The sequence below is a fragment of the Schistocerca piceifrons genome, chromosome 1 (genome assembly GCF_021461385.2).
Source record: "Schistocerca piceifrons isolate TAMUIC-IGC-003096 chromosome 1, iqSchPice1.1, whole genome shotgun sequence".
NCBI lineage: Eukaryota > Metazoa > Arthropoda > Insecta > Orthoptera > Acrididae > Schistocerca > Schistocerca piceifrons.
This window is the reverse complement of record NC_060138.1, coordinates 682656772-682683647: the sequence shown is the minus strand read 5'-3', so window position 1 is coordinate 682683647 and position 26876 is coordinate 682656772. Positions and strand designations below refer to the sequence as shown.

Sequence of the window (26876 nt, the reverse complement as noted above, 5' to 3'; positions counted from 1 at the left end):
CCGTCTCTCGACTTCAACCTGTTAGACTAATATCTGTGGAGTAACATAATACCTTTGATTTACGAGACTCCCGTAGCATCCGAGGAAGACCTACTGGCGAGGGTTATGCCTGTGGAGGATGCTGGAGGACGAGAGATTGGTGATCGTGTGTACCGGTATGTGGTACGTAGGTAGCATATCTGTGTCGACGCCGTTGGTCGTCACATCGAGCACTACTTATATGTGGACCCAGACGAGTTGTGGTGTTTTGCGGTGTAGCGGAGAAACGGTACGTTTCCGGACATGAGTTCATACGCTAAGTTTAAGCGTCTTGATCCCCATTACAAGTCTTCAAGCGCTGGAAAGGAAATTTAGTTGCGCCCTATGTTACACAGGCCATCTATTCAGGACGTTAAGTGGCGGTAACCTACTGAAATATTCTTGTGCAGTACGAGAGCGGACGACATACTGCTAACGGCTCTGTTACTGTTCTAAATCAAGCACAGTCATATGGAGATGGGACTAATGGTCCGAAAACGGTCATGGAAATAAAATAAAGGTAGTTAAAGCTATATGTGACTGGTTGCCATCTCCCTCAAAAATATTTCGTGCCGTTCTCTAGGTGACAGTTTCTTCCTTTTTTTTTATTTTCACGGAGCTGATCGTTTCATTTCTTGCTTCCCTTGAATCTATGACGTAACTGCTGCTGTTACAGTTTAATCTACAGCGAATGCTTTTCACTAAATGTCAAATGCTAAACACGAAATATGTTTCTGTTGCGGTCAATGACTGCTGGGTTTTTGAGTGAACTAATGCGCTTTTCGTTTTCAGGGCAATGAAGAAAGTTTTGAAAGTATTATATCATACAAAATATTTTCTTAAATACCTGGTTTCATAGATCAGAAATAAAGGTCCGACCTCGAACCAGGAAAAACTATTCCAGAACAATACTTCATCTCCCCGCAGTTTCACAATCGCCAGAAGGAACTCAGGTAAAAAACTGTTTGCTAGGTTCCCACCAGCCCAACACACTCCCACAAAGTCTGGCGCGCGACTCCATAAAAACCCTCTTCCACACACCAATGACACCGTTGTGTACAACGCTATAAGAGACGTCACGCGCTGATTCCTGTGATCAGTGGGCTAACTCACAGCTGCAGACCGTTCTCAGCAGCCTGGTTTCATCGGATCGATCTGTTTCTGCCCTCTGATCTTGGACTATATTTGAAAATTTGGTCGTACAGTGCGTTTTATAGTTTAGAAGTTCCTATTAACTATTGTACTATGACTACAAGAACGATTTTTATGTTTCCTTGCGTTTACTCTTCACAAGACCGTAGGTTGTGGACCTATGAGAACTCTCTGACTCTATTGTAGGTCCTATCAGTATTTGAAGCAAGACTGCCTTTTAACGAAGTCAGTGACGACCACATTATGAATGGCGAAGCCTTTTATAAAGGGTAATTCGTCTTAAGAGAGTTGGGGGAACCAACGAAAACCAAAATCTGGATGACGAAACTGGGATTAGAACCACTTTCCTCCAGAATGTGAAATCAGTGTCTTAGCACTGTTACGGTATATTTATTATTATTAAACTTTGGTACCGTCTAATCACAACTGAATTGAACACAATTCTTGTGCCATACGTGTTTCGTCTTTATTATTTGCGTGGCATCTTCAGTGGCCTGGAATATATATATAGTTTTAAGGCTGAATAACAATTACGGCCGGCCGGAGTGGCCGAGCGGTTCTAGGCTCTACAGTCTGGAACTGCGCGACCGCTGCGGTCGCTGGTTCGAATCCTGCCTCGGGCATGGGTGTGTGTGATGTCCTTAGGTTGGTTAGGTTTAAGTAGTTCTAAGTTCTAGGGGACTGATGACCTCAGAAGATAAGTCCCATAGTGCTCAGAGCCATTTGAGCCATTTTGAACAATTACGGAAGCATCCGTAAACAAGATACACATTTTTGTTTATATTGTTTGATTGACAATTTGGACGTTACGTGTCGAAATTATAAAGAGTTCTGGCACTTTTTACTTTTCTATGATATAGTAATAACTTCGGGTTTAATCATAGATGTTGTAGATGCTGAGCTACAGGTGTTCTTATTCTGCTTACTGTCATTTTAAATTTTATTTTCACAGCAACAGGAACTGAACAATCGTTCTCATGTTATGTTTTGAATGTTGTTGCCTACTGTGGAATGTTGTTACCAACCAGTCAGCCGGCCAGTGTTGCCGAGCGGTTCTAGGCGCTTCAGTCTGGAACCGCACGACTGCTACGGTCGCAGGTTCGAATCCTGCCTCGGGCATGGATGTATGTGATGTCCTTAGGTTAGTTAGGTTTACGTAGTATTAAGTTCTAGGGGACTGATGACCTCAGATGTTAAGTCCCATAGTGCTCAGAACCATTTTTGAACTAGTCAATGTGTTTTGTGATATCAGGATTCTCTGTGCTTGTTGGAAGGGGGGGAGGGGAGGTGTGTACTGGTAATCTTTTGGTATGAGTTGCTATGAGTATCCATTTTTTGTCTTTTTGTCTTTTATTAAATTTATTTGAGGATTCGTAGTGATGTCAAATCGTTTATCATATGTTTGTTCTCAGCAATGGCTTTCTGAATGTCGTATGTTTGTTCTCAACAATGTCCTTGTGGACAGGGTAGTTTTCCTGCATTGGTAGATGGCATTTCTTGTGATTGTTTATTCTGATGATTTTCATTTACTGTTCCAAGTTCGTAGGATGGTGGTTGTGGTGTTTTAAGTGATCTACGAATGTGGAATGGTGTGTTTCATACTTCTATATGGACTCAGAGTAACAATTAACATACCGTAATATTTACTCATCTAAGGACGACAGGAGTGCAAAAACTGAAAACCTTACCACTGTGCCCCCTTGTTAGTTTCTTCAGTATTTAAACTTAGTCAGTTCTTTCTGATGGGTCAGGGAAATACTTCTGTGATATTTATGCATGGACTGGATCTGGAAACATTTAGCCTCAGAGTGTAGTTCATTGCTGTTATGTTAGTTTCATGGCTTCACGCTTTCTGCAAGTCTCGCTCTTCCCCCTGTCTTCGCTAGAGCTCTGCACCAGAGGCGCTCGGCCCTCGGTCCTCGGCTGGCTGGCGTGTGCTCCAGAAACGACCACTGGACCGGATCGGCCCATCGAGCCGCCCAGACGCTGACCAGGAGGCCAGTGGGTGAGTACGAGCGCACCCCACGAGCGATGTGCCACTACTGACACGCTTCTCCGAGCACCGGGGAACCCGTTACGAGTGACGTCAGCGGCCACGTGACCGCCGCTCTCTCCAGGGAGCACGACTGGAGGCCGCCTCAGTGCCGACTTGGAGTCCGGAGTGTGATGTCGGGTGTCGCGGTCTCGCGGCTGTAGCGCTGTGCGGGCATCTCTGTTGTTATTGTTGTTACCGTTGTTGTTGTTGTTCTCGTGGTCTTGTGGCGACCGCCGCCTCGCCATGGTGCATAGCCCGGACGCCGACCGCCGTCCTTCGACGCTATTGGCGGCCTATTTGCCGCTGCTGCTGCTGCTGACCTCTGGCGAAGGCGCCGGCGCCGCGACGCCTCAAGGTGGGTACCGTTCGCTGTCGAGTGTGCAGGGCCCGACTCGCTGTCCTCAGGAACGCGCTTCTACTTTGCTAACCACCTGTCATTCAATTCCGAGTCCAACATGTTTCCTGTCTTCCAGCCAAAGAGATGTGTACTGATTTCCTCGAGTACAAGTGAGTTGTGCCCGCACATAAATAGAGCAGATGAGGTGGCTCAATCGCCATAAAGATCTTTACATCCACAAACTACCACAAAATCCGCGGCAGTGGACAATGGCGTGGTGTCAGAGGCGCGAGAGGGTTCACATCGTCATCTGACCATTCCCATTTGTGTCTCCCAGCTATTTCCTTAAATTACTCTGAGCGAATGCTACGATGATATCTTAGGAAACATTACGGTCTATATCCTCTCTCAACTTCGTTCAGTCCGATTCATCTCTAACACCTCAATGTAAGAGCGTGTAACCCCTACAAAAAAATCATGAACTTTAGATATCGGTACCTAATTCGCACCCGGCGTCGCCATACAGGCAGACGTATCAGTTCAGTATCAGTATGATGAGAAGGCGAAACATGTAATAAGTACTGACTAGCAGCGGATGTAACCAGAAGCATTTGTCATGAAATTTCTCAACTGTATCGCTGTTCGCTGCTCTTCTCTTTGCAACTAAAAATTTCATATCGGTCTGCGTTCAAATACCTTTCAATAGCGTTACACCTTTAGCTTACGACTTTTTCCTCGCGTTACCAGGCAATGTCAAAAACAGCTAAAAACATATTCACATGTATATGAGCGTTACCTTCGCGATACTAAAATAATATGTACGAATGTCATACAAACTGCACTCTTTTAGTTAAGCACATGTTTGTTATTAGATACATATTGTAAAGTAATAACATTAATATGCTTACTGCTTAATAAACACAGTTATTCAGCAATTTTGAGTTTCATTTTTGTGCCTCGTTTCCTCTACCAGCTTACACGGAACTAGCATGAGTGGTAACCCTTTCCTTCCCTCCACTCCCCCCCCCCCCTCCTCCTTTCCCAAATCTCAGATCCTGGATACACTCTTCTTGACTCATAACTACTTGTGGCCTTAAGGCTACGTCATTGTACTGTGTCTGTGAGGAATAATTAGTTATTTGTATTTTCTGCTAGCAGTCACTTTTATTTGCTTTTATTTTTAATTTAACAAAATTCAAAGCGTTTCGAGAATATTCTGCTCATATTCAGACGTTTATACATAAAGAAAATCGTACTTAAAATTAAAAAGGCTTAAACTAATCCACACCAGCAGCGAACAGTACACGAAAAGTCATATCGATGGTAGGAAATGAAAACTTCGTAACTCCATTTTGTTATGAAACTTCCTGGCAGGTTAAAACTGTGTGCCAGACCGAGACTCGAACTTGAGACCTTTGCCTTTCGCGGGCAAGTGATACAGATAATGTTGCTACTTGTGTAATTATATAGCAAAATTCTAGTTATTGACAGATTTGAGAAATCCATGCACTTTCAAATTTCTATTTGGTGAATTGAGTTACTGCCTACTGGAATTAGAGGTTTTCGCAGACAGACGGAGTTGAGAAATTTTCACTGCCTACCATCGACATTTTAATTTATTTTACGACGTTTTATTTTTAGGTAACAACTTTCTGTGTGTATAAACAGCTAAAGTTTAGCAGAACACACTCGAAACGCCTTCCAATAAGTTAAACTAAACATTACAAACAAATAACAGTGACTGTTAGCAGAAAATGCAAATAGTTAATCACTCTTGCCTCAGTATCAACAGAACTAATCCCGAACCCGCCTCTCCTTTTCGTAATCACCCTACTTAACATCTCCAAAGTTACACTATGCAGATCGCTGTAAGTTAAGAGGCGGAAGGCACTGATCATTCATTACTGCATTTGTTAACGTCCCTCTTGTTTGGACTTGAAGGAATTGTCATTTAACTGGTCCTGTACGAGTTGTTAGCAGTCGCGCGCTACCTCCGCTGCCTCTACGAGACCGATGCGTGGGGCACTGAACAGTATACGAAAAATATGGCATGAAAACTGCGGCCTGGAATTTTTTAAGTAGATTTTCCCGGCGTGTTAGACTTCTTTCTTATTGTGCCTCTCAAGTGAACTCTTGCAGCTCGTCTGTTACAACGTTTTCCTTACACTTGCTCAGGTTCAAAAAAATGGTTCAAATGGCTCTGAGCACTATAGGACTTAACTTCTGAGGTCATCAGTCCCCTAGAACTTAGAACTACTTAAACCTAACTAACCTAAGGACAGCACACACACCCATGCCCGAGGCAGGATTCGAACCTGCGGCCGTAGCGGTCGTGCGGTTCCAGACTGTAGCGCCTAGAACAGCTTGGCCACCGCTGCCGGCTGGTCAGGTTCCTCTGCTAGTGTAACGCAGATGCAAAACGGGCTGTGTTTCTCTGCGAGTGCAGAAGATAGTACCCTTCATATAAATTACACTTGTCATCCAAAATTAATGTCTTTCACGACCCGCTGAAAACATGCTAATTCTTCTTTAATACATATATAGATTTCATATATGCTATAAATACTGAGTAACAAGCCGCATTTGATTCCGAAGTATCCTGGTTTATAAAATACTGGTCGAGACAGATTACGTACGTAGACGGAGGGCCTCCACGGAAGCTTTCCGCTTCTTCTGTTTGACTATACATCATCTCACCACAGATGTCATTAGGAGATGATGAGGTGGCGTACTTTGGAACCAATTTGGAGAAGGGATAGCCTGTGTACTCGATGGAAGAACATCCAGCAATTTACGAAAACCACGCATACTCAGAGTCAGTCAATCAAAACAGTCAGTCCCCCAGAGTGAGTGGAGTGTCGGTAGCAGCAGTATCAGCATGCGCGGTCACTGAAATGGCTGCAAGGTACTGCGCTGTTCGAATAGCAGCATCCAGGTGGCAAAGAAAGGCAGTCGAAAACCTGCCAACAGTGCTTCTCGGTTGAAATCCTACAGCTCATCAGTTACTGACAACTTTGCCCCTCACCTTGAGGAAGAATGCCAAATGTCCTCATCGTTTCGGATAGCTCGTGTTGCCCAGGAAGAAAAAAAGTTAGATTACCAAAGATGATTATATTCACTGTAGATGAGAAATTTTGAAATATTCAGGGATTCAACATTAATATTACCACTGGAGAATATATGGTGGCGTGCTATCATGCTATCAGTAAATTCCAGTATCATATCTTCAAATTAATATTCACTGCAATAATTTGGGTAATCACTTATTAACTTATTAAGGTTGTTTTCACATGTGAAAAAAAAGTTCACATCGTACAATTTGTCTTTTCCACTGCACTAACATTACTTTCCTGTCATATCAGCCGAAGACGTCCGCACAACAGAGTAATAATTATGAGTTGGATTGCCGTCTAAGATGGAAACAGTCACATGTTACCGTGTGATTGTATGGGATATTCCGAAAGAATACCTTCAAGCAGAAACATCTTCTATTTTTAACAGTTGCTGAAAAACAGCTTTTGTGAGGTGTTTTTTGCAGGACACACACACTTGTGAGAGTGAGAATATTAACATTAGTGGACAATAATTTTCATTGTCGCTTCTCAGTCAAACGTTAATGGGGTTTCATTGGCTTCAGTCCCTGTTTGTCCAGTTATTTTAGGTAACGGTCCTACCGGGACACTATTTAACATATCTATAGAATTTATTACCTAAGTACTTGAAGGATGTTCCTTCTGCAACTAAGGCTGGCATTCATTTACTACCAAATGGGATCTCATCACATTCAGCCCGATCTGCAGAATATTATATCACTTCAACATGCCATGGAAATTCGACCTATTGCTGCAATACTGCTGCGTTTCCGCCAAGGTTATCCGACCTTCCTGCACTTCATTGCTGGCCGGAGTGGCCGTGCGGTTCTGGGCGCTACAGTCTGGAGCCGAGCGACCGCTACGGTCGCAGGTTCGAATCCTGCCTCGGGCATGGATGTGTGTGATGTCCTTAGGTTAGTTAGGTTTAATTAGTTCTAAGTTCTAGGCGACTGATGACCTCAGAAGTTAAGTCGCATAGTGCTCAGAACCATTTGAACCATTTTTTTGCACTTCATTATTATCTGCGAGGTTGGTTAAAGGCCAAAACCTAGAGGCAGAAAGTTCAGTCAAAAGTAGTATCAAAGGGTTATGTCAATGTTAAAAAAAAGTTGTAGACAACAGCTCTAGTCAGCGGAAGCACGCTTAAGTGGGTCAAAAATCAGGGAGACATTTTGATCAGGTTTGCAAGAGAAATTAACAATAAAGCACAGCAAGTAACAGTCTATGAATTCACTATCCACTCAACTGTTCCCGTTTTTCATACAGATACACATAGGTTTTTGTAAAGTGTTTTATCCTCAGAAACATCTCTACTGCTGTTTCTTTGTGTTCATCGCCGTCGACGGTTGTATAAGCTTCAGTCCCCCTTAAAACAACCCGTCCGTAGAGTAGAAAGAATTTTCGTTAATTGTCTGTCAAGAATCTCGGGTTTAGGAAAAAATTCAGGTTACTGAACGGTAACCACTGATTTATTTCCAACCTCAGCAAGATCAAAGTCCCATAGTGCTCAGAGCCATTTGAGCCATTATGCTTGCGGTCGAAAACACATCAGCGGCTCTGCCAGCGACAGCTGTTTTCAGTGTGACAGTGTAATCTTATTTGTTCCTCGCGCGCGGAACATTCATTGTGGTAAACTTCGGTTCGTGCCTGCCCTTCGTGTGTGGAATGTTCTGCGATCTGTTATGTCTAATGGACACCATTCAGGCTCTGGTTAACTGTGTTAAGGCTTTTGGCACTTGTTACCTCCTCATATTGATTGTAAGTACTCTGAAATGAGTTGAAGTTTTGTGACGTTGCTTTGATAATGTGTAGACAAACTATAAAGGAGATGCCGTGTCATACTTCACCGCCAATCCACTATTGGAGGTTAACGTCGTTGTCCGTAGACAGAAATGACTGTAACAGCACATGCAGAAGAAAGAAGTTATATTTGAACACATTGACTTTTTACGATATAAGGTTATTTTGTTACGTTCATGAACAATAAATGACAAATTTTTGCTTTTTAGTATTGCTTTGTTATTGTTATTTTCTTTTTCAACTCAGTTTCCTGTTTAAATCCCTTGTAATTGTATGGTACGTTACCGTCGACCACAAAATCATACTACACTTTTTTATTTGTTCGCATTTTAATGTTACAGTTATCTACATTTCTGAGATTCTATCTTGCACAGGGAATTTGAAAAGTTTAAGAATATCGCATTTAAGATTTTTGTGTACACCATCACAAACTGTGAGACACAAATATGTAATCAGTTTAGTACAGGTTTAGGAGAACATTACGGTATAAATTTTAATTTTCTTTCCACGCGTATTTCCTTAAGCCCTTCCCAATTATGATTTCGATTTACACGAAGTATTTTCACCCTCTTAAATCATAATGTTCTGTTCCATAGCTTCCATGCCTCACGTAATAGAGCAGTTAGAGCTCTAGATATGTCTTCGACAAGATATGCTGCTACATTAATTAGTAAAAGTACAGCGAGCAGATTTTAAATCTCTAAGCACCACAGAAACGGTCGTCATTAGGGCTGATGGATTTAGTCTGCATGCTGTGATATTACACCTAAATAGATATATACGCTATAAGCTACACTATATCAATTGATGGCAGTACTACCTATGCGTTGATTAAGAAGCACACAGACTAACAAATAAGAAGCTCTTAGAGCATAAACACCGTCGCCGCTTGTTTTACTTGTTGTTTGTGGACTTGACTAACAAAAGAAATTGTGCCACGTGATACTAATATATGAAAAAAGCTTGTAAATAACGTCTGATATATAATATGAACACGTCTTTGAGTTCTAGAAGCTGACAGACGAACATATATAAACCATCGCATTTTTAATGCCAGTGCATTATGGAGGATAAAAGCTGTATCTTCTGTGAGTCATGCAGCTAGCAGCCACTGATCGACATAGGTGTCGATAGACGAATATAAGTATCGAGACACATCCCTCTATCAGTGCTGTACCATGAAGATCTATCTTTCACTGTGATGTTATAGGTATCAATTTACGTATGACGTTTCATGTAATATTGTATATTTAACGGATCCCCTGTACAGTGACAGTTTCTAGCGTGCTCCAGGGAAGAACGCCTGTCCCCTAATGTAACAGGATCTAATTCCGATGGTGGTAGATCCTTTCATCACCAGGAGATGAATATGTTGAGATAGTGTGAAACGTGCTGAACTCAGAAATATTTCGATAATTGGTGCCGAAGTGTCTTCTGCTTATGGGAAGCGACGAGGATCGTATAGTCTCAGTCATGGATGCAAAGACGATGCGAGGTCAGTGGGGTTTCGGAAGCGACAGCAATGCCGTAATCGAGAAGTATATTGTTTGTACAGTCGGAGGAAGCAATAGTGGACACTTCGATAAGTTGTTTCTCAAGAATAATGTAGGCCATGTGGCAACTGGCATTACAGGTTTTCGCAATCCAAACACTATAGATCGCTAACATTAGAGATCATTTCACCTCACTACATGCACTGTATCTTCGTATAATATAGACACATCAAAAAAAGTCTTGCATCACTCCGGCTCCCAGAACTCCTGAAGATAGAAGCTGACTGTGGATGTTGTATCACAAACACAGTCCCATTGACTGTTCAGAGATGTCACTAAACCCGCCCAGATATGTAAATAACTATGCATGAGCAGCGCCTATTCGACGGAGGGGGTCAGATAGCAGATCGGTTCCAGTTATTCCACCTGGAAGTAGGCACACGGCTCGTGTTGTCTGTAGTTCAACCGTACCTAGACGGTCAATACCGCGTCCGCATTGTTACCTTGTGTCACGAAGGGCTCTCAACAAGGGAAGTGTCCAGACCGAGACTTAACAGCTTTAAGCAGATTCTGTTGGGTGTGGGTTGCATCAGATACGTAGAAGTGTAGGGACTTCGGACTGAAGACTGCAATAGCAGCTAGAAGGAGTGTGGCGGCCAGCGAGCCACAGCAGGAGACAGAGGGGGCAACGCTCTCGCCGGTCCACTTTCTGGCAGCCAGCAGCAGCTGCCGCAGCGTGCGGCAGGCGACGGCCGACCGCGGCGCGTGACGTGACTGGCGTGGGCCATCGGCGGCGGCAGCGCGCCAGCCGGCGGGCACCGGCCTGCTGCAGGCGCCTCTGTACACGCCACTGCAGCTGCCGCCCACGCGCTAATGTCCCACCAAAAACTTCCGGAAAATAAATATGCAACGCATTTTACGTATCCGGCGTACTCATTCCAACCAGTAACTCAGACCCGTTAGCACGTATCAATTTAATACTCAAAAACACATCCACCGTACGGAATTTATGTAGCTCAAACGCCTGTAGTTCCTTTAGCTGCACAAAACCATCCAGAGTTATAGCGGATGCACACGTTAGCTGTTGCCTGACCCAGTGCAGCAGTATCTAATGAAGTGTGATACAGTTTATCGAATTTGTTCCCGCGCTAAAACAATAAAGTACAGAATAGTTATCCGCCTACACACTAATGCTGCAGTATGTGATTCGAATGTGACGGATTCGAATTTCTGTGCAGTCTCACAGTCACGTTAGACGAAGTGTCATATGATAACGGCTGCATCTTTGTTCGGAATGACACATGGTCAGTAGGTGATTTCAAGCGAAATTTATCCACCTCCAGTCTAAACAAATCATTTCCAGACCTGAAAGGATGTGGAGAAGGAACAAGAGGAGCAGTTAAAGTTTGACATCCCGTCGACAACGAGCACAAGTTCGGATTAGGGAAGGAAATCGGCCTTTCCCTTCCAAAGGAACTATCCCGGCATATACTTGAAGCGATTTAGGTGAAATCACGGAAAGCCTGAATCAGGACGGGCGGAAGCGGGTTTGAATTGTCGTCCTTCCGAATTCGCTCGACCTGAGAGTTGACCATGTAAATGGGCATTTAGTTACGCACTTGCTGATGATAATTTTTCTCAATAGAAAAATGCAGTCAACAAATAGTGAGAGAAGTGAGAGAAATGAGAAGGAGAGAACAGGAAAAGGATGTGAAGTAGGACAAACAGAGAGGATGAGTAACAGGGAAAGAGAAACGCTGACTTTACAAGACGGCTAGCAACATGCGTTGCTTCGCACGGGTAGCACTAAATATCTATGGCCAGACGACTTGTTGATGTATGGGTAACAAATTATATACAAAAACCTTCTTCTTGAATCAGTCTATCTATTAGTGACAGACATATCAAAATCTCTACAGTAGTTCCTGAGATTAGCCTTCACATGAAGACAGAAGAAAGCGACAGGGGGCTTTACTTTAGTAACATGTAAAGATCTATAAACAATGAATTTCTTCTGGCTGGCATAGGCCTATAACAAAATACTCACATGCGCAATTGAACACTTGCCTCGTGCAGTGTAACGCCCCCTTTAAACTGCTGACATGGTGTGCACTCCACGAGACATTTAAAGTGTTAGGGAGCCATCCTGATACAGCAGCTGTTTACTGAGGATGGTCAGAACCCATCTCGACCTGCGACGTCCCAGGTATTCTCATTGGGACTGACATCATGGAGTACCACGTAAACTCCCTCAAGCCCGTCGTTTCTTCCTCGAACCATCTTGCACAATTTATTAGGCTGGTTGGTTGGTCTGGGGGAGGGGACCGAACAGCGAGGTCATCGGTCCCATCGGATTAGGGAAGGATAGGGAAGGAAATTGGGCGTCCCCTTTCAAAGGAACCACCCCGGAATTTGCTTGTAGCGATCTAGAAAAATCACGGAAAACCTAAGCCAGGATGGCCGGACGCGTGTTTGAACCGTCGTCCTCCCGAATGCGAGTCCAGGGTGCTAACCACTGCGCTACCTCGCTCGGTCACAATTTATTAACGATGGGGTCTTGTCGTGTTGATGGTAAGGTCATCTGAGTGTGTTTCAGGTCAACGAAAGACTGCGCATGATTGGAGAGTAGATTTCGATATCTTCTCGTGGGAGATGATAACGAACATATCAGACAACCGTTTCAGCTCGTGACAATACGCTCCACCATATATCTAAACAATGCGCTGCTCGCAGTCGACCTCATCCACATCGGCCTGTACCAACGTGTATCAAACTCATATTTCCTCAAGTTGGAGAGTCTAATGACAGTGAAGCCATACCAGTGTTTAGGTCTGTGCCCTGTGGTGCTCAGTGAGTAGAAGAGCGCCTGTGCAACGGTGGCCTCTTCCCTATAGAGAAGAGGTTGTTCTGGGTGACAAGGCTACTGTTCTTACCTAGTGCTGGATTGGCCAGTGATTTACTAGGCTGTGGGCCATGTGTCCCTGATACATTTCATCGTAGTCGTCAGCGACAACTATCGTCAATATCGTTTGGCGTACTGCGATTAATTTTAGCAGGGCCGGGTTCTGACGAATCGAAGCATCCACAGTACGTCCTTGACGCGATGAGACGTGATGATGATGTTTGGTTTGTGGGACGCTCAACTGCGCGGTCATCAGCGCCCGTACAGTGTCCCAATCAAGCAACGCTAGCCACTAGACTATTTGTCTGATGCCTACTATGTGCCTGCGAACGCTTGCGATGATATCGTGCATGTTGGCACAACATTTGCTCGATTTTATGGCCGACAACCAGAAAAGATTCTTATGATATCCCAGTCATATGATGTGCCGGACTATTTCATTCGCCATTACAATAGGTGTGCTCTCTCTCCTACAGAACTGGTATTTCTTATTTAGTAAGTCAGGAGTGTACTCTTATTTTTGTGTCTTATGTCTATATCTCACATAAAAATTAGTTTCTGAAATTTTATAATTAACTTCTCGGAGCTGTTCAACTATTTCTCTCAAACCGCTGTCGGTTTATGTTGTCCTTTCATACTATTCTTCAAAAATGGTTCAAATGGTTCTGAGCACTATGAGATTTAACAGCTGAGGCCATCAGTCCCCTAGAACTTAGAACTACTTAAACCTAACTAACCTAAGGACATCACACACATCCATGCCCAAGGCAGGATTCGAACCTGCGACCGTAGCGGTCGCGCGGTTCCAGACTGAAGTGCCTAGAACCGCTCGGCCACAGCTGAAGGGCATACTGTACTGATTCAATGACTGCATAAAGTAAAAGTCATCTGTGTTTATTTCCTGGCTGTATATGAACATCCCTGTAAACTGAGCCTCACAGGGGTTCCACATTCTCGACCAATATTCTGTGACAAAGCGAAAAATGTTACTACTGAGCTCACAGAGTATCTTGTGAACAGATACACTATTACTTCCACCTAAAACACTCTGCTACCGAACGAAGTGGCGCTGTGGTTAGCACACTGGACTCGCATTGTGGAGGACGGCGGTTCAAACCCGCATCCGGCCATCCTGATTTAGGTTTTCCGCGGTTTTTTAAAATCATTTGAGACAAATTCCGGGATGGTTCCTTTAAATGAGCACGGCCGAGTTCCTTTCCCATTGTTCCCTAAACCGATGTGACCGATGACCTCGCAGTTTGGTCCCCTCCCCCAAATGAACCACCCAACTAAACCCTCCACTCATGTCTCTCGCAAGACTGTGCGTAATATAAGATAGTGTCAACACAAACGTTAGCTGGAACACCACAGTGCCTTACTAGTTAAGGACTTATTCCAGGTGACATGCAGTGATCTTATTCCAGTATGGCAACCGTACTAGTCAACCAATTGTAGGTAGGCCTACAGCTCAAACAAGCGTCCTAGACAATGGAAAAACTGGTGTTTTTCTCACACATAAAGTATTGTTGGACGTGAAGGTTCTACATCAACATCTACATCCATACTCCGCAAACCACCTGACGGTGTGTGGCGGAGGGTACTTTGAGTACCTCTATCGGTTCTCCCTTCTATTCCAGTCTTGTATTGTTCGTGGAAAGAAAGATTGTCGGTATGCCTCGGTGTGGGCTCTAATCTCTCTGCTTTTATCCTCATGGTCTCTTCGCGAGATATACGTAGGAGGGAGCAATATACTGACTCCTCGGTGAAGGTATGTTCTCGAAACTTCAACAAAAGCCCGTACCGAGCAACTGAGCGTCTCTCCTGCAGAGTTTTCCACTGGAGTTTATCTATTATCTCCGTAACGTTTTCGCGATTACTAAATGATCCTGTAACGAAGCGCGCTGCTCTCCGTTGGATCTTCTCTATCTGTTCCATCAACCCTATCTGGTACGGCAAGTCTCTGAGAAAAAGACTCACCAGTGATCCCTCCCTGGAAATTTACTAGTGAATTCAAAAAGTGTCTGGCAAAGCTTCATGTTTCTGACCATTTTTTTATTTTTAGGCATCCATGTTAGTCTTTCTAATTTTCCTTTTTTTTTTTAAGTTACTGTGATGAGAGTGCAATCTCAGCGGCCATTTGCACAGCTAGGTACACTGTTTCCTAAAGGCACCGTGATGACGTCGACTAGGAAAGATTGCACTACCTGCAAGTGGCGTGTCTGCCACGTGGTGTACTTTAACAGAGCTTCAGGACAGGGAATGAGAGTGCCCTAGCCGCCTCCCACGCCGCGTCCTCGCTCTGCTGCGGCCCGGCTGCTCGCCTATCCTTGAAGACGTGCGTCATTAGGGTCAGGGGAAAGGGCAGGCGTAGAGCCAGCGCAGACAATCGGCAGCCGCATAGCGGCACAGCGCTCCGTTTGGTGTAACAGTGTACGCAAACTGACGCTGCGTCGAACTACAGATGAGGCTGTGGGGTAGGGAGGGGGGGGGGGGAGGGGGGGAGGGGGGAGAGAAGTGGAATCACTCCAGCTGGGAACGCCAGGCCAAGCTACAACAACGAGAACAAAATTCTGTACCAGCTACAGTGATTGAAACTATACAGTATTCAGACCTGTACGCATCAGTCGAATGGTGTGCTGTAATGTAACATTGCGAGGTCTGGCCACTCACAGTGACATTGATACGTTTAATTGTTTACTAAAATATTGAGAGCCGATTATGATACGTCACGACTACAAGTGATAAATATGTAGTGGGAATTAGAAATTTGCGCGACAACAGAACTCGATACCTCCTTTATGCGAGCTGTCGCCTTTACCTTTAGGTTATCGAAGTAAGCCTTACAATCTGACTGACTTTCATTATAACATATGGGATCAGTACCTTTGAGGAAATAGATTTTAGTAGAATACCGTTCGTCGTACTGCCACAAGGGCCGTAGAAGAATTGGGCTCACTGAAATAAAATAAAATGGACAGGAACGTTTAGATACTGATGGTAAAAAGCAGGAAATCGGGGTTCGAGTCCTGGCGCCTAGTTTAAATTTGCACAACATGTTCATAACAATGCAGATCCCACATTTATAGACAGCCTTTGCTGATACCAATTGACGTCACTGCATTTTTCATTATTTCAGTGCCATTGATTCCGTCGACTTCATTTCAATGCGTTTCATTTAGTCCATACTACTCATGAATAGGTCATTCCTACATTCTTATGTAGTCTATATTGCACGAGGTTGCGTCTTTTTACGAAAATACATTCCGGGCCAACTAAAGCATATCTTCCCCCGTCCAAACAGATTCTCTCTCTCTCTGACTATCTACCTCCATCTCCCTGTATCCTCCTCTGTTTGTCTCTTCCCCTCTCTTTTTCTCTTCCTCTTCCTCTTTTCCGGTGTTAAAAGAGTCCGTGCCACTTTGTGTAAAGTGTGTGGAAGGAAAAATCCTGTAGTTTTCTGAGTGTACCCGTGACATGTTTGCAGTATTACAGCATCCAAAGGAAAAACGTTAAATAATTATTCACGAATGGTAACCAATAATTTTAAAATAGAGACCAATACCAGACTCAGGTCAGCTACAGGCCGAATACATAAAGTGAAACTTGAGTTTCTTCTCCCGCAAAAATTGTTCAAATCGTCTGAATGCAGGTGGGTGACGTCTTTGACACGTGACGATATTTCGACAGATGAACATCCTATCATTTTCAAGCCACAAATGCAACCACTTCTGTGAGTAAACAGATGGAATTCCGATGGTCATCCCTCTGTTCCCTGTTAGTGCTGATATGTGTATGGGAGACTTGAAGGAACCTGCCACGGAATAGGCGGCATTGAAACCTGTCGGTTTGTTTTAGATACGTAGGCGATACTTTTGTTCTGACAATGAGAGTTTGATCAGCATTTTGGAACATCTGAATTCAATTAATCCCAATATCTGCTTCACTACGGAGGTGGAAAGGGATGGCTATCTTCCTTTGCTTGCTGTGTTGGTCGACAGGAAGATTGACGATACGTTGGAACAAACCGTCTGTAGGAAGCCAGATCAACGTAGTTAGTATCTTCAGGTTCAGTTGTCACCATCATCCCCAGCGTGAAGGGATACTTTGTATCTTGGTTCGTAGGGCCCACGCCATCTCAGACAGTGAAAGATTTTCAGCTAAGTTAGCCCTCCTCGAGGTCATCTTTATGAAGGCTGGTTGTAGGGAAAAACAGATCTGACCAATTGTGAATAGATTAAATGACAAAAATAACGAGGTGACACGTAATTCTACAACCTTTCTTAACTTACAGAAGTGGTATTTCCAAGCGGATTTATCGTATTCTGCGGAAACATAGGTATGAAGTGTGTTGTTCTGCCACAATTAGATTATGGCCCTTTTACGATGTGCAAAGGATGGTTTTGGTTTGCTTAAGATGTGTGCCACCGTATCCCTTGCAGTTTTGTCATGTCAAACATTGAGCAGACCACCATAATCGTGGAGGCCAGGGGTATTGAGCATAAGCGTCATGCACTCTTACAAAAGAGCAAATCGGCTATTGCAGAACATTGCCTTGGTAGCGGCCATCCTCTGGAGTATAACAGCACCGAGATTGTGGCGTGCACTTCCAGCTCTTGGGATAATGTTATTAAGGAAGTTATTGAGATTAAATTACCAAGTGACCTTATCAATAGAGGTAGAGGTTTCTGCTGAAACTGTCCTTGGAACCCTGTGTTGTCAGACAAGAGAGAGACAGGGTTAATGGTACTTTGGTACTTCCTTACCCGACGGTAATTGGTATTACTATCGAGAAATTGTGACGTTGTGTGGTGGGTCTAGTTGTTTTGTCTTTCTATGTATGCCGTATTATATTTCTTGGTTGGCATACAATGATTTTAAATTTCGTTACACAGCGCACACTCTCGTTGAATTTGCGGCTTTAAAATGAAAAATAGGCAGTTATCTAAAACGTCATCCGGCTGCATTGCTTAAGGTTCTTTGTACACAGTTCATAAACTGTGACCCAGACCATCTCCATTACTAAGCGACCATCGCAGAACCCGGTACCATTTGCAGGCTGCGTATGTACTGGCTTCCAGGGACAGCAAAAATTTTCTTTTCAGTGTTTCGCGAAATTGTTCAAAGAAATTAAAAATTTAAAATACTGTCACAATCTAGTCAGAATGCTCTTATGTTAAAAGTTCAACACAAGAAGACAAGTATTATAGTTGGAAACTGTGTGTTTGTGTTGAGGCAGCGTAAGTGGAGGCGCGCAAATACCTGGACTTTATTCCGCCAGTAATTTAGAATGAGAGCACTTCTACAGCTACACTCTGCAAGTGTGTGGCGGAGGCTACTTTGTGTACCAGTGTCACTTACCCCTTTTCTTGTTTCTGACGCGTACGGTTAGGGTGGAAGAAAGATTGTGAGCTCGGATATCTCTAATTTCTGACATCCAATAAACTGTACACATAATTTCAAACCTTTCTTAACTTTTTCTCGCTTACACGCTTAAAGCCAGATATTTAACACAATAACTCATTTGTAAAGTAATCAGCCTTTTGAAGTTGTTTTGTACATAGGAGTTCGATTCTTTCAAGAATCGGAGGCTTGTTGTTGTATGTTAACCGGGGACCTAGAAGCGACGGAGAGGCTCCGTCCCCGCCGCAGCCGCAGTGGACCGCAACCCCACGACGATTACCGCAGTCCACTTCACCTCTCCGCCGCCCCTGGGTTATTGTGCGGTTCGGCCCCCGGTGGACCCCCCAGGGAACGTCTCACACCGGACGAGTTTAACCCCTATGTTTGCGTGGTAGAGTAATGGTGGTGTACGCGTACGTGGAGAACTTGTTTGCGCAGCAATCGCCGACATAGTGTACCTGAGGCGGAAAAGGGGAACCAGCCCGTATTCGCCGAGGCAGATGGAAAACTGCCTAGAAACCATACACTGACTGGCCGTTTCACCGGACCTCGACACAAGTCCGCCGGGCGGATTCGTGCCGGGGACCAGGCGCTCCTTCCCACTCCGGAAAGCCGTGCGTTAGACCGCTCGGCTAACCGGGCGGGCATCGGAGGCTTACTGGTAGGCTGTAAAATGGAACCGTGCAACCTGGAGCGAGAAAAGTTGTTTGGAAGTTGATGGGAGAAAAGGCGGGACAGCGCACGGGGAAAGGCGCGGAGACGAGTGTTGCGCAGAGCGCTGCCGTGGGTCGAGGGCCCAGTGGGTGGCGTGGGTGGCGTGGGTGTCGTGTCCACGTGGCCGACTGCTCGGCGTCGCTGCTCCGGGACAGGCACAGCCACCGAGGCTCAAGTGGCCGCTGCGCTCACCCAGGTGGGGCGCCACATTGACAGCGACCCAAAGCACTGTTTGCTTAACGCAAAGTAACTGCTGCGAGGTCGGGAACAAAGAGCGGCACTAAACTTTTCTGAGCTCTAGAAACGGATGCATGCCGGAAGACGATGCTGGATCTCAAACTTTAAACGACGGTTTTGTATACCCAGAAATATTTCGTACATACAGTTAGAGAAGGGTGAGCTGACAAGGAAATTTCCCAGTCCACGACACACACACTGCTGCAAGACTGATAAGGGAACACTCCAGTACGACTGCGCTCCATTGCTCAGGAGTTACCGCTGAACAACAACGAGCTGTGCTCCACAGACGATATGAAAGGGATTTACACTTCTGTAGAATAATCGTAAAAGATATCACTACCTCTGCAGAAGAAACAGTATCTTCTGTACGCCGACCCTGGTGGAGTGAGCATGGTGTAAGGTGAAACTAGCCCGCCCGGTTAGCCGAGCGGTCTAACGCAGCCAGCACCGTAGCGCAGCGTGTTCGGTCAGAGGGTTATCTGCCCTCTGTAATAAATAAACTGAGTCAACGGCTCAACACTGAACTTGAACGGGTGTCATGGGACATACGCACCGAACAAATGCAACGAACAATATCGAACAAAAAAAAAAAAAAAACGCGTGACTTTCCGGGGGCGGTTTTCCATCTGCCTCGGTGAATGCGGGTTGGTTCCCCTTATTCCGCCTCAGCTACACTATGTCGGCGATTGCTGTGCAAGCAAGTTCTCCACGTACGCGTACACCACCATTGCTTTACCACGAAAACATAGGGGTTACACTCGTCTGGTGTTAGACGTTCCCTGGGGGGGTCCACCAGGAGCCGAACCGGACAATAATCCTGGGTTCGGTGTCGGGCGGCGGAGGGGTGAAGTGGACTGCGGTAGTCGTCGTGGGGTTGCGGACCACTGCGGCTGCGGCGGGGGACGGAGCCTCTCCGTCGTTTCTAGGTCCCCGGTTAACATACAACATACAACATGAAAATACGTACCACTCGCAGTTGTAGGCTTGTACGAATCGTACTATGGCTACAATTCTCTGGAGTTACAATTGTGCTGATTGTAACAAGCAAGATTAGGGATTAACGTCCCGTCGATACCGATGTCAGTAGAGACGTAGAACAATCCCTCCCGTCCCGGCGTTCACCTGAAGTGATCAGGAAAACTAGCGGAAACCTAGATCTTGATGGTTGGACGGGGTTTAAGAGCTATCTACGTCTTCCGGAATACGAGTCCAGTTGGGAAGCCGGAAACTGTGGCCGAGCGGTTCTAGGCGCTACAGTCTGGAACCGCGCGACCGCTGCGGCCGCAGGTTCGAATCCTGCCTCGGGCATGGATGGGTGTGATGTCCTTGGGTTAGTTAGGTTTAAGTAGTTCTAAGTCTAGGGGACTGATGACCTCAGATGTTAAGTCCCATAGTGCTTAGAGCCTTTTGAACCATTTTTTGAACCAGGCGGGAACATGAAGAGGTGAGATGAAAGAAGTCTATGGGAAAAAGAATGGCGATATACCTGACAGGATACAGTCCAAATTCATTACCTAACGAAAGAGAAGTGATTCCTTAAATCCTGCAAATAATATACCGTCCTCATTGCTATTAAATACCTGGGTGACAAATCATTGTTGTGATTGCACTATAAGGTGAAGTTTACAATGAGTCAAAATACAAAAATTAATAACATATAACGAAATAGCAACTCACACAATATAATTGGATGTCAGAGGAAAAAGTGATTTGATAAGAAAGAGATTTGATACAATTTTCTCGAGCTACCAATCACGTCACGTCATTATTTAACCACATGACGGGCAGCACCCTAGATAAAGTGATACTACGTAGTCGTACAAAAGGCGAATTGTTTCCCGCAAGTCTTAGTTTTGTTTTCGCTTCCCCAGAGTTAGCTGTGTTACTGTGGTGCCATTCAGTTGCTACTTTGCCCTCTACGTACGATATGCTGGTACCAGCCATAGGATCATGGAAGGCCGTAGAGAAGTTAAGAAATACATTAATTTGACGTGGAACACAACCGGTAGTGCTCTAAGAAAAGGATAAATGCAGCAACTGTTGTAAAGAATGAAGTTTCTGTATAATCAAGATCTTTCACACGCGGACTCTGCAACTCAACTAAACGAGATGGAGAAAATTAAGCAAATTACATTTCTCTGCTTCAAACATTCGCAACGTAATCAGCAGCGTCTCATTACGTACACTATAGACTGTGACGAGATGTAATTGGTAGAACCACATGTCTAAAAATCTCTTGAATTTTTACTGCCAGCATGCGAAATGCTACGTGCCTTATCTCAGAGAGATAAAATAGAAGTGAGACTTGATACAGTTCCTCAGGTGGGACTGGAAACAAGCAGGCACATCCTAAACACGAGTGACTCACGATTTCGAACTGCCGGAGAAGCTGTGAGCGTAGCCGATGCATTACGGCCTTACGACAGAACCGTTACGGCGCCTGACGCGGCTGAAATGCCAGCGACGGAGCGGTCTCGTTGCTGAAAGATAACAAGTTAATTAAAAAGTCACGTAATAAGCTGCTACGTACAAATGAAGAAACACGCCAGACGAGGTAGCACGCAAGTTCCTGCACTGTATCCAACAGTTACGAGTACTCGGTAGCCAAAGGTAACGAAACACAACTGACATCTTTCGTACATGAAGAACAGGTCGACTTTAACTGACGATTGTACATTTTTAGAACGGAGTAGGATACCACTGAAACAACAAATAAATATCCTGAGAGAATGGCAGTTAAGACTGGTTGGTCAATAGAGGCGTTTAATATCTGCATCTACTTCCATACTCCGCAAGCCACCTGACGGTGTGTGGCGGAGGGTACTTTGAGTACCTCTATCGGTTCTCCCTTCTATTACAGTCTCGTATTGTTCGTGGAAAGAAAGATTGTCGGTATGCCTCTGTGTGGGCTCTAATCTCTCTGATTTTATCCTCATGGTCTCTTCACGAGATATACGCAGGAGGGAGCAATATACCGCTTAACTCCTCGGTGAAGGTATGTTCTCGAAAATTCAAAAAAAGCCCGTACGGAGCTACTGAGCGTCTCTCCTGCAAAGGCAAGAGGTGAGGCGAATTTGTAGCGCCAGCAGAGTATTTTAGAACGAGCGTTAGGACTTTTATTGTTGCCTGTTTCGTATTCAGTAATTAAAAATAATTTCTAGCGCACTTACGATACCTTGAACTCATCAAATTTGCTTCGAATACGTCATAAAACCATGTCTCTGCAGCAGTGTACACCGTAACACATTATATGCACAAGCGTGGTCGTTATTAACAACGAATACATGTTTAAAATTTCCATGAGGTTCTTTGAAATAGTTAATAGACCGATGAATTTTATTTTGAGTCAGTCCTTCTTCATTATACCTTCTCAAAAGAGGAGACAGTTTTCTGTCCTACCGACTGAAAACCAAAGAATAGGGATAAATTAAAACGCAAAAAATTGCACAACCTTCGTTATGTTCGAGAGGATACTTTTAATAAGATGTGACTACATTTAACAGTATCGTTATACGAAACATAAATTTGTGGATACAAGTTATCTTGACTCTAACACTAAATTGTAAATGAACTGGCAAACGACGAGACAATCAGTCTGAACTTTGCTCTGTTCTCGTCACCTAAGGCTTGTAAAAGACAGTTTATTCTCGTTGTCTTCCAACTCTACCTTCTTTACCTCAACTTTTTACCACAGCTCGAACGGAAAGATTTAGGTGTTCCTTTTTCCCACGCGCCATTCGATAGTGGGATGGTAGAGAAGTAGTATGAAAATGGTTCGATGAACCCTCTGCCAGGCACTTAAGTGTCAATTGCAGAGTAACCATGTAGATGTAGATGTAGATGTTCCAGCGACTTCAGTGTTTCCTCTCCTCTTTCTCTGAGCATGTCTCCAGTTACCTCTGGCTCCAGCGTTCCTTCTGCCTATATTGCCCTACCACCCACTCATAGTACACACTGCTGTTATAACGAGCGAAGAGGTGTAGTTGTTACCACAGAGAAGTACGCTTCAAACTCCCGTCTGGCCATGATAATTAAACGTTTCCATGTTAACCTAAGTAAAATGAGCCGAATATAAGAACAGTTATTTTGAAAATATTCAGCCAATTTCCTACTACTCGTCCTTGCCATACCCTAGACCGCCATTTGTCAGGCACAGATTTTCAGTTGTCATGACGTAGATACTGCAGCAAAGAGTCAACATTTCATCCCATTGCACATTAATCCATTTGGTTTCCATCGACTAATTAATTTCATTTCACTGCATACAATTCTGTTCAAAGACTGAGCTACCTGGAAGCCGTGTTTGACCAGAATTCAATTTATCAGCGACCGTCTACCGCAGTTTCTTCCTAAAGTCACGGCTCTGCATCATTCGACCATCGTTGAGAGAACCGCGGGAACGCAGACAAATGATACATTTAGAGTAACACTGAACTTGCCTCAGACTGTAGTTAAATCATACAATAAAAAATTAAAGCTCATTTAACTGCAGTCTGTGGTAAATTCATTATTACTCACAAGCATTGACCAGTTTACTGCCACTGTTACAGCCCTCAATATTGCGGCACAAACTGCCATATCGCAGTCATTCATGTGGTTATTATTATTATCGTATGCATCAATTACAGTAGTACACATTTAGCAAAACAAAGAAATATATATAAAAATGAACGTGTGAAATTATATACAGTACACAAGTTTTAAAACGGCTCAGACTACACTCGGATGTTGATGGACTCGGCTCAGCGGAGTGCCTCGTGCGATGCTTGATGGAGTTTCTCAATGCCATCAGGGAAGCGTCTGATTGGACATTCATTCACAATGTGGCTCATTGTTTGGGTGTCACCACAGTCACACACACTGCCACTTGAAAAGCCCCACTTGTGCATGTTGTATATGCACCTACCCTCTTCAGTCCGATATCTGTTTAACTGCACCCACACCTCCCAAGGTTGGTGGAAGCCTGGAACTGGAACTGTTGGGTTGTCTACAAGTTCGTGGTTTCGGGTTCTTGTAGCTTGCCACTCACGTTTCCACTCTGCGCCCTGGTCGACTCCCATTTCATATGCTGGTCTTCTAGATTTGAAGTTGTCTCTTGCATAAAGATGACAGAAGACGACTGTAGCACTACTCGTCCCCACGTGGTAGTTTCCAGCAGTACCTCTTCGGTAACAATGGACTCCATATTCCTGTCAACTGCCTTATTTCATCCGAAATTTTATCGAATTGGTTGGGTTACTGTAATTAATGGAAACCAGTGCACATGTATGGCGAAAGAGACACGGAACACTACAGGCTTCACATGTTTCCCAATCAGTGTTAGGCGGGACAGGTTTTCCGCGAAAAACTATGAATAACATGGCGTTTTTTCTGTCATTTTGTCGATATTAATTACTTTTTAAAATGTTATTACGGTTTCTACATTATTAATTATGATATAAAACAGGGGTAACCACTGAATAAAACATTTTATTTCCATTTTTAAAAAAAATTATGAACCTTCAAAATGAGCACGGTGTTCTATCAAAGTGCCAGGATTCGCAAAAAGTTTACGGTCAGAGAAAAAAATTGGGAACCCCAGGTCGAAAATCAGCTTGCTCGCGTGTCTCTTTTTGTTGACTGTCCGTAAAAACACACATGTCACTCATCTGTCACTCTCCGTCGTTTTCATTACACTCCACAAGGGGAAGGGTAAAAGATCAACACTGTTTGGAGTTCGAAAGATATTCGTATTCGGAAATAGGCTAAGTGATACATTATAGGAGAAGCAGTTCCCATCACCCGGTACTACATTGCTTGTGCAGGCCCTACACGGCCTCGCAGTATCCGCAGGTCTTAGCAGACCACATATCCCTGGTGTGAGTCCACCTCGAGGCCCCATTGTTGACTGTCTGAATAGTGGCGGCACGTCGGAGTGAGGGAAGCAGTGACCCATACCACACGCCCAACGTGATATGTTTCAAACCACGACGAGTTTCTAAATACACTTTGAGTGTAGTTTATTCTGTAAAGAGAACTTCAAGCGGGATGCCAAGAGAGTGTGTAAGAGAGACGTGGAGACTTATCTTGTAAGGGGAAATATATGAACATGTAAAATAATGCTTGAAACAATTATAGGATTTTAGCGTTAATGTACTCCTATATATACTTCATTTTTAGTAACACACTAACCTCCCGGTTCAGCTCTTCCGACGAAAATCACGAAGTAATTCTGTTATCTGTTTGTAAACCACTGCAAAGTTTTAGAGCGTCACCAGTTACCGAAAAGGTAATAAAAGAAGATTAGTGAATTTAAAAAAAAAGAAAAGAAACTTCGGAAAAGCTCTGAATTCTTTATTTCGTCCAACTCAAATACTTAAGTAGCTATCAGAAATGTACTGTGTCAGTATAGAAACTGATGATCTACATTGAGGTGAAAAACGTCACGGAATACGTCCTCATATCGTGTCGGACCTCTTTTTGCCCGGCGTAGTGCTGCGACTCGACGTGTCGTTTTTATTTTATTTACATGTCAAGTTCCGTAGGACCAAATTGAGGAGCAAATCTCCAAGGTCATGGAACGTGTCAGTACATGAACTTACAACATAAAACTAATAACAGATAATAATAAATGTTCATGAACCTGAAAGAAAATCAGTCCATAAGTTTAAGCAAACGCTATCAGCGATACAATAAGAATCAGCTTAATTTTTCAAGGAACTCCTCGACAGAATAGAACGAGTGACCCATGAGGAAACTCTTCAGTTTCAATTTGAAAGCCCGTGGATTACTGTTAAGATTTTTGAATTCGAGTGGCAGCTTATCGAAAATGGATGCAGCAGTATACTGCACACCTTTTTGCACAGGAGTTAAGGAAGTCCGATCTAAATGGAGGTATGATTTCTGCCCTAGTATTAACCGAGTGAAAGCTGCTTATTGTTGGAAATAAACTAATATTGGTAACAAGAAACGACAATAAGGAATATACATATTGAGAGGCCAATGTCAAAATACCCAGACTCGTGAACAGAGGTCGACAAGAGGTTCGTGAACTCACACCACTTATTGCCCGAACCGCCCGTTTCTGAGCCAAAAATATCCTTCTAGAATGGGAAGAGTTACCCCAAAACATAATACCATACGACATAAGTGAATGAAAATAAGCAAAGAAGACTAATTTACGTGTCGAAGTATCACTCACTTTCGATACCGTTCGAATAGTGAAAATGGCAGTATTAAGTCTTTGAACAAGATCCTGAACGTGGGCTTTCCACGATAGCTTACTATCTATCTGAACACATAAGAATTTGAACTGTTCAGTTTCACTAGTCATATGCCCGTTCTGTGAGATTAAAACGTCAGGTTTTGTTGAATTGTGTGTTAGAAACTGTAAAAACCAAGTCTTACTGTGATTTAATGTTAGTTTATTTTCTACAAGCCATGAACTGAGGTCATGTACTGCACTACTTGAAACCGAGTCAATGTTGCACACAACATCCTTTACTACCAAGCTAGTGTCATCAGCAAACAGAAATATTTTAGAGTTATCCATAATACTAGAGGGCATATCATTTATATAAATAAGGAACAGGAGCGGCCCCAACACTGATCCCTGGGGCACCCCACACTTGACAATACCCCACTCAGATCCCACATCACAGCCGTTATCAACATTGTGAATAATGACCTTTTGCTGCCTGTTGCTAAAGTAAGA

The 26876-nt window shown here is 43.9% G+C and overlaps 1 protein-coding gene across 1 annotated transcript in view; it reads left to right on the top strand.

The window, feature by feature from the left end:
• Positions 1-3324: 3324 nt before the first annotated feature.
• The window catches only part of LOC124709352 (sushi, von Willebrand factor type A, EGF and pentraxin domain-containing protein 1), a 547768-nt gene continuing 524216 nt past the window's right edge, over positions 3325-26876 (top strand). Inside the window, exon 1 of the mRNA XM_047240832.1 lies at positions 3325-3560. Within this exon, the coding sequence (XP_047096788.1) occupies positions 3449-3560 (112 nt within the window). The 5' untranslated portion in view covers positions 3325-3448. The remainder of the gene's footprint in view (positions 3561-26876) is intronic.